The sequence below is a fragment of the Mercenaria mercenaria genome, chromosome 10 (assembly GCF_021730395.1).
Source record: "Mercenaria mercenaria strain notata chromosome 10, MADL_Memer_1, whole genome shotgun sequence".
NCBI classification, from domain to species: domain Eukaryota; kingdom Metazoa; phylum Mollusca; class Bivalvia; order Venerida; family Veneridae; genus Mercenaria; species Mercenaria mercenaria.
This window is the reverse complement of record NC_069370.1, coordinates 31,049,383-31,064,487: the sequence shown is the minus strand read 5'-3', so window position 1 is coordinate 31,064,487 and position 15,105 is coordinate 31,049,383. Positions and strand designations below refer to the sequence as shown.

Below are 15,105 nucleotides of genomic sequence, written 5' to 3'. Positions count from 1 at the left end.
GCTGCAGAAAATTCCCTGAAAATGATAGAGCGGGTGTGGGTATTTCCGAACAGTTAAGCAATAATGTTGAATGTTCGAAAATACCCACTTATATTGCCATTTAAAAACAACTTGTTTATAGAGTGATTCCAGCTGATTTAGCGTGTATAATTCCGAACTATATAAGTATACAGATATTGTCAGTATAGTGTGTTGAAGATATTACCTATTGGACGTGTATTTCCGAACAGAGGGGGTAATTCCGAACAACAGGGGGGCTAATTCCGAACAGTTCCAACTTCTTAAAAACAGAATGTTTGTTTGTTTACAATGATAAACAAAGACATTCTTTACGGTATTACTTGCATTTTTAACAAAGAAACTTTATAAAACAAAACATATAACTGGAATTTACAGAGCATCTGTATCTAAACCTAAATTTGCAGAAGCACAGCACAACATCTGTGACAACTTTCTACATGATTAATGTCCGAAACATTTAATATGGTATTAACCACCCTTATACATGATGGAGTGTGCAGTGTTAAAAATGTCTTAGAATCTGTGTTTAAATTAACAGTATTTGCATTCAAACGAAAGTTCGTCTGTATAGCCCAATAATTCATCTGCCACACATTTAGGGTGAAATCTGCATCCACAATTGGTGCACGTAGGGTTTTTTCACATGCATAGCAGTAACGTGGACCTTGTCGTGCAGGGTTGTCTTGGCACCCAAAATTTGCTTGCAACTCTTGACAAGCTCATGCTATTGCTACATGAGTCGCCGCCTCCTCTACCAGAGTCGGATCATATTGCACATGTTTAAAACAAGCCAATATGAATGAAAGGAAGTTGAACTCATTTTACAAAGTAGTAGATTTATTTATTTGTTACTGTATCTTTTTTTATATATATATTTATTTATCAACTTATTTATTTATTTATAATCTAGCTCTAGTTATTTGCTTCAAATATAGTACAAGTCTTTATATATACTTATTTTGGATAAACTGTTCCTCATACATTGATTGTTTGGAATTAGCCTCACATTAATTAACAAATGTGTCTAATTCCGAACGGCTTCTTTGATCTTTCAACGTTTTCCATAATGAGAAATGCAGTTAACTCCCTTCCCACGGAACACTTGTGATGTAAGAATTCCATCAAAACATTGTCAGCGGTAAAAACCAATACTTTTAGATCCTTACATACTACTTACATCAAAATACGAAAACAGGTAAGAACGACATGCATGCAAGCTGTCGTATAAATTCTAGTCTGTTATTTTGAAAAGGTGCACGACAAAACTTTGCGTTCATTGCAATATGATATGGAATTCGTTGTTATCATGTATGTGACGCCGTGGATTAAGTTAGTGCCTTTCAAGAATACGAAAATGTCATTGGAAAAATGTGTTCGGAATTACCCCCCTGTTCGGGATTACCCACACCCGCTCTAGCCCCAATTGCTACACCGTTCCATACTCCAGTAACACTGTAAAATCTGAAAATATGCTGAAATATATGGGCCATCCGTACCGTTTTTTCACTATTCCACTTTTTCTGAGGCCCCTGCTAAAATGACAACCCCACTTTAAGCCAGCTCAGAGGAAGCATGTATACGCTCCTGCAAGTCATTACGTCATACTATCAAGATCAAGGCTACTCAACTGATTTTCTTTAAATAAGTGAAACTCAATTCTAGCCGCTGAAACTTCAATTCTAGCAATTATTATTATTTACAAGTTCAAATATGCACTTCATTCCGTAAATTCCCTCTTATTTGTAAATTTCACCCCGGCCAATTCGACACTAACAGCTGAAAACTGTTTACTGCCTCCTAAAGTACATCTCCAATATGGTAGTAGATGGCGGTTTTTTCTAGTACTTCAGACTTCCGAGCGATGTGGCCAAGTCAGACGGCTTCTGATATCTTACGAGATGCAGACCTGAAAATAAAAAGATACCGGTTTACATCTTACTTGAAGAAGAAATAAAATACATAGTAAACTTCATACAAAGCATAGATTTTTAAATCCACAAGCCGCCTGAAAGATAATTTCAGCCCGCGAAAATACATGACATATCAGCCCAAATTAGCCATATCTCCAACTGGCCTTAAAATGTTAGGGGAATGGATAGAGACAAATGGCCACTTGCATTCTGTACTCAGTTTCAAGTATTACTTGCAGAGCTGGACAAAAATACCTGTCAACCGATTACTTTTTTCACTATTTTCAACTGTGTGAGGCCTATATGACATTTGACAGTTCACGAGACGCTCAATGCTGATAGTGGCATATATGCATTTCAAGCAGTTATATGAAAATGATGCCATCAAGCTTACATTCGCATCTGCCAGAATTTCTGCAACATACCATTCTTAAACTTGTTAATCACAAACTCACATCAACAAATATTTCAAACATCAAAACTGCCTTCACTTCAAGGTTTTATCTCTAATGACAGATTTTGACCCTGGCCAATTCGAATCTGTGGCTGGAAACTACCAACTGCTACCTTAAGGACCAAGACATGCATCTCCATGGACTGTCTGGCACCTGATTCTAAGAAAATGATCTATGACAAATAAAATCTTACCAATATTTAAACAATGCTTTGTTCTTCTTGCAAATTGCACATGTCCAAACAATGTCTACAATATTGTGGATTTGGCCCCATTTTACACACATATTTCTTACTGCATCTATCTTTCTGACATTAAAAAAAGACTTACCTACTATTACATGATGGCCATAAATGTACTGTATTAGCATTGTGCACAGCCCTGCATACTTGAGGAACAGAATTAAAAGCAGCACAGCTTACTTACCCAAGACTAACTGTACTTCAAATCCGCAAGCTCAGGAAAAGCCGCCCCTGTTTACAAGTACTTTTTCATATTACCTTACATACAGTAAGTATAAAATAGCTTTAAATAAATATTTTACAATGCACTTTTGTTGTTGTTGTTGTTTTTGTTGTTGTTGTTGTTGTTGTTGTTGTTGTTGCCAAACTTACCTATTTTAACGAATTCGAGCAATCTCCCAGTACATCTCCGAGAAACCGTATCTTCTCTTAATTAAAAACAAATATCTGCAAATGTTCCCTCACTCCAGGACCTTAAATGCACCCAAGATGTATCCACTCTCTACACTTTTCTTCTGTCGTCATGTCCTGACACCGATAAAGCCACAATAGAAATTTGTAAGAACTAAAATCATACCTGCCACTCGAGAAATATCTTCGAAAGAAATATCACCACAGAATCCAGTTCCGAGCCTTGTGAAACAGCCATGTGTTTACAAAATGCCAAAAAGTTGCACCTATATTTCCTTTAAATAGTCCTTCTTCCTTTAAATTTGATATAAACTACAAAAGAAATGTGTTTCCCGCTAGAAATTTTAAGAAAACCCTACACTACAAACAAAAATAAGATTTACTTACCCGGTAAAATCAGAGTTACCTCCCCTTAACTTCTACCATATCAAACAACATCTGTCTATGTTATGAATCCATTCAGCTCGGATTTTTAAATAACACATACTGGAGAGCTTGAACAACACAAAAGAAAGCATGAAATAGTACTTACAAAAATTGACAAATGTCTTAAGGTAGTAGATGGCGGTTTTTTCTAGTACTTCAGACTTCCGAGCGATGTGGCCAAGTCAGACGGCTTCTGATATCTTACGAGATGCAGACCTGAAAATAAAAAGATACCGGTTTACATCTTACTTGAAGAAGAAATAAAATACATAGTAAACTTCATACAAAGCATAGATTTTTAAATCCACAAGCCGCCTGAAAGATAATTTCAGCCCGCGAAAATACATGACATATCAGCCCAAATTAGCCATATCTCCAACTGGCCTTAAAATGTTAGGGGAATGGATAGAGACAAATGGCCACTTGCATTCTGTACTCAGTTTCAAGTATTACTTGCAGAGCTGGACAAAAATACCTGTCAACCGATTACTTTTTTCACTATTTTCAACTGTGTGAGGCCTATATGACATTTGACAGTTCACGAGACGCTCAATGCTGATAGTGGCATATATGCATTTCAAGCAGTTATATGAAAATGATGCCATCAAGCTTACATTCGCATCTGCCAGAATTTCTGCAACATACCATTCTTAAACTTGTTAATCACAAACTCACATCAACAAATATTTCAAACATCAAAACTGCCTTCACTTCAAGGTTTTATCTCTAATGACAGATTTTGACCCTGGCCAATTCGAATCTGTGGCTGGAAACTACCAACTGCTACCTATAGACCATTTCACGGCAAGCGTCTAAGCATTGGAAAAGTCTTTATCGGTAGACGCATTCTAAGCGAGAATTCTCGAGACGCAACGAGATTTGAAAAACTGGGGGCTCTTCAGTTATTTATCGATTTTTGCAGCAAAGTTTTCTGATGCATAAATCGGTGAAAAAGGGTTTTCACTTCAGTGGTTTATTGATTCGACTGATATTGACATAGGAAAACTGAAGTCCTATCTGACTGTTTAGAGTAAAAAATATGGTTATGATTTTGTCAACATTTGACCGTATTCATATCGAACACTCTGATAAAACCTTCCACCGTTTTTATCAGTATGTGTATTTCTTTTTTATCAAATTTGAATAACGTGAATATTATGCAAAAATTTAGAACCCGTGTCACCGCTAAGAGTCTGTTTTAATGAAGCACTAACAAAAGGCAAAAAAACAAAAACAAAAAAAAAAGAACACGCTTAGAAGATCAAGTACTTTAGTCAGATTGTGTTTAATTCACATATTCCGTAACATCGTTTATTTATATAGCGGCTCGTCCAATATGGTTTTCTCAGCTGGGTACTCGTCCAAATATATCTCCGTATTGTACAGAACAATGTTAAATAACCTAATAATCTTATCCTATTTTAACGTATAAAAAGCTAAATTGAATGTCTATTGCATGTATATCCGCAAGTGTCAAGTTTCTTTGTTTTAATTATGCGTTATAGGCTCATTATACAATTACATTTTACCAGAACAGAACAGAACAGAACCATGAAAAAGGTGTGTTAAATGCACGTGATCTCCTCGATAACACACCTTGAAAACGACAATAACACCAGTTTTATCATTTTTAGCTCATCTGATTTTTTGAAAAAAAATGATGAGTTATTGTCATCACTTGAGCGGTTGTCGGCGTCGGCGTCGGCGTCGGCGTCGGCGTCGGCGTCTGCGTCGGCGTTGCCTGGTTAAGTTTTATGTTTAGGTCAGCTTTTCTCCTAAACTATCAAAGCTATTGCTTTGAAACTTGGAATACTTGTTCACCATCATAAGCTGACCCTGTATAGCAAGAAACATAACTCCATCTTGCTTTTTGCAAGATTTATGGCCCCTTTTGTACTTAGAAAATATCAGATTTCTTGGTTAAGTTTTATGTTTAGGTCAACTTTTCTCCTAAACTATCAAAGCTATTGCTTTGAAACTTGGAATACTTGTTCACCATCATAAGCAGACCCTGTACGTCAAGAATCATAACTCCATCTTGCTTTTTGCAAGATTTATTGCCCCTTTTGGACTTAGAAAAATCAGTTTTCTTGGTTAAGTTTTATGTTTAGGTCAGCTTTTATCCTAAACTATCAAAGCTATTGCTTTAAAACTTGCAACACTTGTTTACCATCATAAGTTGACCCTGTATAGCAAGAAACATAACTCCGTCCTGTTTTTTGCAAGATTTATGGCCCCTTTTTGACTTAGAAAATATCAGATTTCTTGGTTAAGTTTTATGTTTAGGTCAACTTTTTCTCTTAAACTATCAAAGCTATTGCTTTGAAACTTGCAACACTTGTTCACCATCATAAGCTGACCCTGTACAGCAAGCAACATAACTCCATCCTGCTTTTTGCAATAATTATTGCCCCTTTTGGACTTAGAAAAATCATTTTCTTGGTTGAGTATTATGTTTAAGTCAACTTTTCTCATAAACTATTAAAGCTATTGCTTTAAAACTTGCAACAGTTTTCACCATCATAAGTGGACACTGTACATCAAGAAACATAACTCTATCCTGCTTTTTGCAAGAATGATGGCCCTTTTTAGACTTAGAAAATCATGGGTAGGACAATATTTCTATTACACAAAAAAAATCAGATGAGCGTCAGCATCCGCAAGGCGGTGCTCTTGTTATAAAACTGTTGTTTGTAAGACATTTTTCATTCAGCTTGTCAAAAAAAAAAAATGATTGGGTAGTTTCCAAGACAAAAAGCAATTTTGACCTTTTTTGCTGGATTCTTAAAAATTCTAAGGAATTTTAGTTAACAATTTCATGAATTTAGCACATAGCAAAAGCTGTGTTTTGTAATATCTTAACGAAAAAAATCTAATGAAACATACATATGGAAATAACAAATAAAATAAATCCTTCTACCACCCATGGACACAAATTTAGGATGGTGTATGACTATTGAATCCTGTTAGTGCCATACTGAAAGTTGTGTGTTGCACTCAACAAGACACACGACAATGCAACGCGACGCCCGATACGACTGTCAGTAATACTGTGACGCGACGCACGACAACGCATTTTCTGTAACTAAAAAGCAGTTCTGCAGTATTTGTGCGATTTAATGCCGTGTGTCACTTCGCGTTATCGTGTGTCGTGTTTCATTGTCGCTCTTAGAACGTAACGCATGATATTAGAGACGACATACGACAATTTGACGCGTAACAATGTGACGCGACACGTGAAAGTGCGACGTGACACTCGATCGACTATCGCATCAAGTGTCGCGATGCACGGTCGTGTGTCACGTCAAGTGCAGTGCGACACTCATTACCTTGATGTGATAGGCGGTTCTTGCAGAATGAAGGAGAAATTCTGGAAAACTTGTTACAAAACTGGCGAATCACTCTTAATGTTTAGTTAGCATGCAGGGAAAGAAGTGCCGTAATGAATTGGCGAATTATTAGGAGATGCAGTTAAAAAAACACAGGTTCGATCCTTGACACCTGGCCGGGTTCAGCGACCGGTACTCTATTCACTACAACACTGGTGAACCATCTTTTCTCGATTTTAAAATCGAATAATATTCAGTAAGAATATGACTTTTATATAAGATACAAGATATATAGCCTTAATTTGGCCAACCTACTTGAAGTCGCAGATTTGTGAATAGCACCCTACCACCCACCCAAACAACTCCCACCTCTACAGTAAATGAAGGTTTGGAATCTACCTCGCCACATTCATCACCCTCGCATTGTGCATTATTAATGTATGTGTTTCTTTAAAAAACAAAACAAAACACTCGTCTTAAGCTTTTGAAATCAGTTATTTCAGATTTTACAAAAAGCCTTGAATATAATAAACTTGCACATTTATACTAAAATGTCAACTGGAGTTTAAATTGAAATTCTTAGTATCAAATTTGTTCTTGATTAGAAATTTCTTCTCAGTCCGATTAATTTATCCTTTGGTAGAATCCCTTTTAATTAGCTAAATATTGAAAATACACCATGACATCCTTTATATTATACCATTTGAAATAACACAGGAACAGAAATATTGGGCGATATAATTTCTGTACCTTCGTATTTGAAGATAATCAGCTTTTATAGCCTTTTATATTTCAACAGGAATAGATCAATGCGAGAAAACTAGTAAACAAATTACTCTATTTCATGTATACATGTTTTACTTCAACCATCCTGGAATTAAATAATGAAAACATTTCATTATGAAAGCCTAGAAACGAGTACTAGTATCAGTAAACTCTTTACGGTAAAGTAGTTCCGCAGATCTTTATTTATTTGTGTGATGGACTGTTTTTGTAACTATATTACCTCTTTTCAGTTTTCATGTGTCCCAGAGGTCTGTTCCGCACACATTTCAACATTTGTTGGCAAACAGTCATATTGATTTGTCTTTGGTATTATTCAGTTTATTTTGCTACATCATGTTACAGAATGCAGACTAAGCAATATGTACGAGCTTGTTTTTCAGCTCCGTTGTCAGTGTCCCCGAGGCCTTCATTACTGAGCTTGTCCTTTTTTGTTTGTTTTATTCGGTTAAATGAAGGGCTTGCCCGACCGAGATGTCATCATATCTGACTTGCCGAATCAGATACAAGGTTATAAACTTATTCACTTAGTCTGTCTTAGATCTCCCGCATTTGATTGGTTGATTTTTAATTCAAGTTTAAAATTGACCAATGGTACTGCTGCAACATTCTAAGACTGGTCTAAAAACTAAGATTTATTACCTTGAACTCTGGTTTTGAAATTCTCTCTACTCAGATTGTTTGCTGATACTCAACCCTAAACTCAAAATTTAAGCCACAAGATAAGAAAATTGATCTGTCAGATCCACACTCAAGCAGCTCAGGGCCTCGTAAAACTGTTCCGATACTTCATCGAATGTGCTACTGCAAGCAGAAACATTTTCTCCTTAATTTCATAATGAAGTTTTATACCTCTGCATGTAGCCTCGGATATGGGTTATAAAGCCGAGTTTGTACGTAAACGCAAAACTCAAGCATGATGGGGGTTTTGTGCAAAGAATTGGATTGGGCCAATGGCGAAGATCTGTCTTTATTAAAATACACATGTACATTATTTATTATCTAAACGTTTTAAACTAGTCCGAAACAGTTTGAGACTGTCAATTGCAGTGTACATCGAATATATTCAACCTATTCATCTTTAATCATAAACTATTCAGTAAAAATACTTTTTTTCTTGTAACAACGAGAAGCAAAGAAAAATTACCCTGGCCTAAATGTCTTTGAACATTTATCATGAGGTATCGAAGATCTCTTCGCGCTCTCCCTCAGCAGACATGGACACATCTTTCCGCTTTGGAACAAAATTAAGACTTACATGAAATGTCTATTTCGAAAGCTTTTTGTTTTAAGAATAATTTAGTAAATAAATGCGAAGGTAAAATTAGATGATAATTAGAATTCTTAAACAAAATGAAGTGCCAATTAGAAGCTGCGTTCGTTCTTTTTGGACTCGTGTTAGTTGCTCAACATCAAGGTAAGTTCTAGTTATAGATCGTTTTGTATATTCTATTTTAATTTCTCTCTTTATTTTATCTTTTTGCATTTTCTTTCTTTTTTAGTAAACTTACGGGTAAATTGTAATGAATCAGTTTTATTTTTAATTTCACAAAGCCAACGTTGAAACATGTCTGTGCGCGTGAAGGGAGCGTTTTCTGCTTCTAAACTGATTTTTTTTTTTCAGACGTTTTGTAAAGTTGCAATTTATTTTTATACTTCCTATATAAAACCGAGAAAAATATGCAACTTTTTACCCGTTAATCTGTAACCACTGCATTTTGCAAAAAACAGTTACATTAATCGACAAAATTTTGTCTTTGACATTTATGTTTTGACTACATTTACCCATTCTAGTGAAAAATGTATATGATATTTTCACCGTGAAAAAAAAAACCCAGATATATTTTACTTTCGATAATTCACTGAAAAATATGTAGTAAATAGCCATATACTGTTGTATCACGGGCGAAATAATACAAAGCAAACAACTTGACATAGGAATATACATGCAGAAGATACTGCAAAACAATCACCAATTCATGTATATTTTGTATATATGTTTGCAGTCTATCATAAATGTGCCAGCAAATTTCATCTCTTCTGCGACTGTGTTATAAGTGCACGTAATTAACCCCAGTTGGTTTGTTATTCTAGAAATAATGAAGAGATCTTACATTGCACCAGCAGGATTAGTTCGACAACAACTGAAATGGTTAACACTAGCTAGATAGTCAATTATCTACAATTATCCAGTAACATCAATGGCAATCAAAGTGTTCTTATAACAGACTCTGATTGCTAATGACACGCACTCATAGCAATAAATGCAAAGGCCTTTGTCCATAACAATCCATGCTTTCATGGCTTTCTGCATGTAGTTCATACAAGGGTACTTTGACAATAACAGTTCATGCAAGGGCACTTTGTCCATGCCAAGTTAGGCAAGGGTACTTCAATTTGTCCATATTACTTTGTCCTCGGCAATTCATGCAAGAACACTTTATCCGTAGCAATTCATGCAATGGCACTCTGTCCATGACTGTGCATGCAAGGACTCTTTGTCCATGACAATTCATGCAATGGTACTTTGTCTATGACTAATATATCCATGACAATATATGCAAGAACAGTTCATACAATGCCACAATGGTACTCTGCCCGTAGTATTTCATACAAGGGTACTTTGACAATAACAGTTCATGCAAGAGCACTTTGTCAATGACAATTCATGCAATGGAACTTTGTCCATGTCATACTAATATTTATATGACATTTCATACATGGTCAATTCATGCAAGGACACCTTTCCATAACAGTTTTTACGATATACTGTTTCATGGTAATTCATGCAATATACTATTTCATGGTAATTCATGCAAGGACCCTTTGTGCATGACAGTTTTTGAAACGTATTATTTCATGGTAATTTATGCAAGGGCATTGTATATTTTATTTGCGCAATAACAATGTGCCTCTAATTATATCTTGCAAGGCCATTTTTTCCTCGGTAAAGTGATTCTCCAACTGAAAACGAAACGTCACCTTGTAAAACGTTTTATTTTGAAGCTAGTCCGCATCCTAACTATTTTTGTTTTACAAACAAATTTCATTTTTACTAAAATACCACATACAGCATTATACATTTTCGTGAGATAATATTGCTAAATCTTTACACAGTCTAACACTAACGTGATGATACACAAATATTAGTGTCACAGCCTGTAGAAAATCATTAAAGATTTTTCTTTCTTCAGTGAATGGCCTCAGGTGTTACAAATGTTCGAGCCTCTTGGACTCCAACTGTCACAATGACTGGGACCTGACGGCGTCTGAAGCTGCTAAATACGAAGTAGAATGCGGCCCGTCTGCAAAAGCCTGTCATAAAATCGTCGGAGAGATACAAGGTTTGTGAGGAAAAAAAATAGCTTTCGAGTTCGGTAAAGAATTAAATGTTATACCTTCTTGGCATACTTCATTACCATATAAAATAAGCAAAGCCAAGAGGTTAAGACATTACTGTGATTATAATTGCAGATTTCACAACAGCTCCTTTTTTTCGGGGGTCTAATAAATAAAAGTTTTCAGTCGGGAAACAAAGAATATATATGTTTGGCCTTATGTCATAAAGAAGGCATCTTCTGTAATCAATTATTGATACACAAACACCGTTACTTTATTTAGTTGCATGCAGGCAACATTAAATGGAATATATGCTGCTGTCTACTATACGTCTAAATTACTGTGAAGAAACTGAGTGAATTGATGCATTTACAGAAACTGACATTACAAAAAAAAAAAAGAGTATAAATAGTCAGTCTCTCAAAGTGTTCGGTTACTTGTGGTTAATGAGGGTAATTTACAGTCAAAATAGATCACTGACTTCATATTAAAAGCAATATTGATCATCTTAGATATTATGACTCCCTTATGTACCATTAATGAGATGGGATTGGCCTACCATTCCTACGATAATACAAAACACATAGTACAACGGAGTGTAATAACTAACATTGTATAATATTGATCGTTAGTTACCTTCAGTCTCCAGAAGTTTGTAGAGCTATAAATTAAACTGAGCCGTGCCATGAGAAAACCAATATAGTGGGTTTGCGACCAGCATTGATCCAGACCAGCCTGCGCATCCGCGCAGTCTGGTCAGGATCCATTGTTCGCTAACGGTTTCTCTAATTGCAATAGACTTTGATAGCGAACAGCATGGATCCTGACCAGACTGCGCGGATGCGCAGGCTGGTCTGGATTCATGCTGGTCGCAAACCCACTATGTTGGTTTTCTCATGGAGCGGCTCAACTTATTATGACAGGAACAAATAAACGTTCAAAGGAGATTCGTAAAAAATTCAAAATATTTTGATATGAATTTCTGAAACAAAAAAAAAGTCGGATGTAGAGCAAGATCTACTTTGAAGAAATGTTGAAATAAAGTTGTTTCAAAATCCTATAATACAGAGATAAAACAATATTTATCATATCAAAATATCTGTTTGAATCTCAATCAAAATTTTAGCAACTATATTGGCAAAGGTGACGATGTTTTAGATGGATGCTTCTTATTTTGGCATATTATTCAAATGATCGTACCGTTTTTGCAGTCTGAATAAAAAGACGCTCCCATATTTTTACGCACAAGTTTTAAAGTTTAACAAACACGTTTTTAAACATAGGGATATACCTAAATGCTAAAGCTCCTGATATAAATCATGGGTCTATAGTTTGTGCTATTGACCGGCATAGTGTTCAAAGCTGATCAATTATTTATGCCTAAATACCGTAATTTTATTTACAGACGGTTGCTTTCAGCCACTATAAACAACCGTACACTTGTGCTATATGTCTTTATCAGTAGAATAAACATTTAGTGAAAGATTGATCGTAACGTTACTCCTTACAATTTGACAAATGAGAGCAATTTTCAGTCAAAATTGACTTGTGCAAGTAACACACTTATCACTCTAAAATATTGATCATGTAAGAAGAGATGAAGATAGAATCATACAAATTATATTTATGGTAGAATCTGCAGCTGTATAGGCAATAACCGAAACCTTTTTTTTTAATCTCACAGCAGAAAATGGGTCGTGTGTCTTAGATATCTGAGTTCCTGAAAGTCATTCAGGTATCATAACATATTTGCATATCGCCTCGCTTTGGAGGAAGATATTTTTGATTTAATTAGAACATGTCCGACATCCTACTGTAATGTGAAGTCCGTAACCACCTGACCAAGCCTACCTTGCCAGCATCCGCGTTTCCCTTAACTGACAGAAGAAATAAGGTCTAGGAGTAGATTATATTTGCTTTTTTAATGCAAGTAATAGAACGTATATCTTATACATACAGGTTCTGGGGTACAGCACGTGTACAGACAGTGTTGGAACCAGTCAGTCACGGAAGAGTATGTAAAAACCGGATGTGTCGAGGATGAGATTCGTGGAAGTTTCGTCTGCCGCTGCACGGCAGACATCTGCAATGGGCAACACCGCTTATTTCCTAATGGTTACATTTATGTTGCTCTTCTCTCGTTTGCAGAACTTTTCAGACAATTATATCATGTTAGGATGTTTTGAAGTTTATCTTTCTCTCTTACGGATTTACATTTTATGAAAATAAGTGCACCTGTAATTTTTTCTCTTGCATTGCTGTCTTGAAGAATGTCGTCTGACATCTGCAATGAACAATATGTCGTGCTTTATTGCTTGTTACGTGTTCTGTCGCTTGCTTTTCGGACAGTTTTATTCCTTGATGATCTATTGGATTATTTCTCTGTGTGTCATGACGCCGATGATTATGACGTGTCGCTGATGAAGACGAACAATATCATCATGCTATTCTCGTTGTCTGTCTGACGTCTGCAATGGGCACCGGCGAAACAAACTTTATAAGCTAGGAATATTAATACAGAATTTTTAAAGTATTCAGTTTGATATGATATCTAGTTTTAGTAATTTTTTCTCTCCTTGGTGTGTGGAAGATTTTAAACTTCACGCAGATGTCGTCAGTTATTGCACGTCTGACGTCTACACCTGTGTATGTCCCATTGATGCCTGCTTTCTACATTTACAAAATATATAGCACTATGTTGATACTTGAAACAATTTTACTGAGATTTTCTCATCGTTTCAATTTTATCAGACATTCCTTTTCCGAAAGTGTGGAAGATGAAAAACAACGGAAATGCCGTCTACTTTTGCACATCTGACATATACAAAGTTCTTCTACCGTAGACAGTTATATATTGTATGAAGATATCTTACTTAAAAAAAGAAAGAAAAGAAACAAGAGTACCACAGTATATATCAGATTTTTCGAGGACATAGGTGTCGTCTGCTGTTGTACATCAAACTATATGTGAGACTGTTTTTACATTAAACCTTCATGAAATCACTCAAACTGAAAATGTACATTTTTTTGACAGAAATCACATTGACAACGAAATTTAAAGGCACTATATGTTTATATAAATCGCACGTTTTAAATCTTTTGTTCATTATTTCATATCCATGATACAATCATTCCGAATTTGTACTATTTTAAAGACCTTATGATCACAGCATGGTTGCAACATACAAGCTTCCGGGAAGACATGTGGCAATTTTGACATTTTTTGTAATACAAATGTTTAAAGATATCGGTATTTTGCTCAACTATTTGATTTATATTAATTAAATCTGCACCAAGTAAAACGAGATTTATATTGGTAATCAGTGGGGAGACAAGGGACGTAATTAAAGTCGGGTGGTAAACTTATACCTACGAGAGTTACTTCCACTGACTGGATCATCGAAGCTTCCGGAGCTGTGTTTAAGTTGTACAGATTTCAAGGACATAATTATAATAAACGAGATACAAACGTTTTGAAGAATTTAGCGAACAAAAAAAACCCAACATTTTCATACTTCGCCTTCAAGTAGGTATTTTTGTCTTTTTAACATATCACCGTTCTGCTGCGTGACCGACGCAGTATGAATCTTAAGATATAATTTGAGCAGCACCATGAGAAAACCAACATAGTGCAGTTGCGACCAGCATGAATTCAGACCAGCCTGCGAATCCGCAGTCTGGTCAGGATCCATGCTGTTCGCTGTCATAGCCTAGTGCAATTAGAGAAACCGTTCGCTTTCATAGCCTTTTGCAATTAGAGAAACCATTATAGCGAACAGCATGGATCCTGACCAGACTGCGCGGATGCGCAGGCTGGTCTGGATCCATGCTGGTCGCAAACGCACTATGTTGGTTTTCTCATGGTGCGGCTCAATTGTTTTCTACAAATTTTACAGACTAAATATACAGAACTAATTTAGTGGTCCGCTTTATTTTTTCTATATAATATATTAGTATAATTGCTTACGCACACGTGTAAGAAAATCTAGGTGCATATCCCCTTTAAAATCAAACAAAAGCACCGTTATTTTGGGCCTCTCTTGGCATAAAAAAATAAAGAGATCACTGGTGCGGCCCCCTGTATCTTAATTACAGCGCCTTTTTTCTTGAAAGGGGTCGGTCGCTGGCGAACCACTCGCAACGGGACCCTAAACCTTACTAGTTTTTAACCTAAGCCTAAAATGTAACTA

General features: G+C 35.9%; 1 protein-coding gene across 1 annotated transcript; it reads left to right on the top strand.

Annotated features, from left to right (window-relative positions):
* Positions 1-8,754: 8,754 nt before the first annotated feature.
* Positions 8,755-14,202, top strand: LOC123559524 (uncharacterized). Its single transcript, XM_045351417.2, has 3 exons — positions 8,755-8,993; positions 10,771-10,920; positions 12,875-14,202. Exons 1-3 carry the CDS (start codon positions 8,930-8,932, stop codon positions 13,099-13,101), a joined length of 441 nt encoding a protein of 146 aa, XP_045207352.2. The 5' UTR covers positions 8,755-8,929; the 3' UTR covers positions 13,102-14,202.
* Positions 14,203-15,105: the final 903 nt, after the last annotated feature.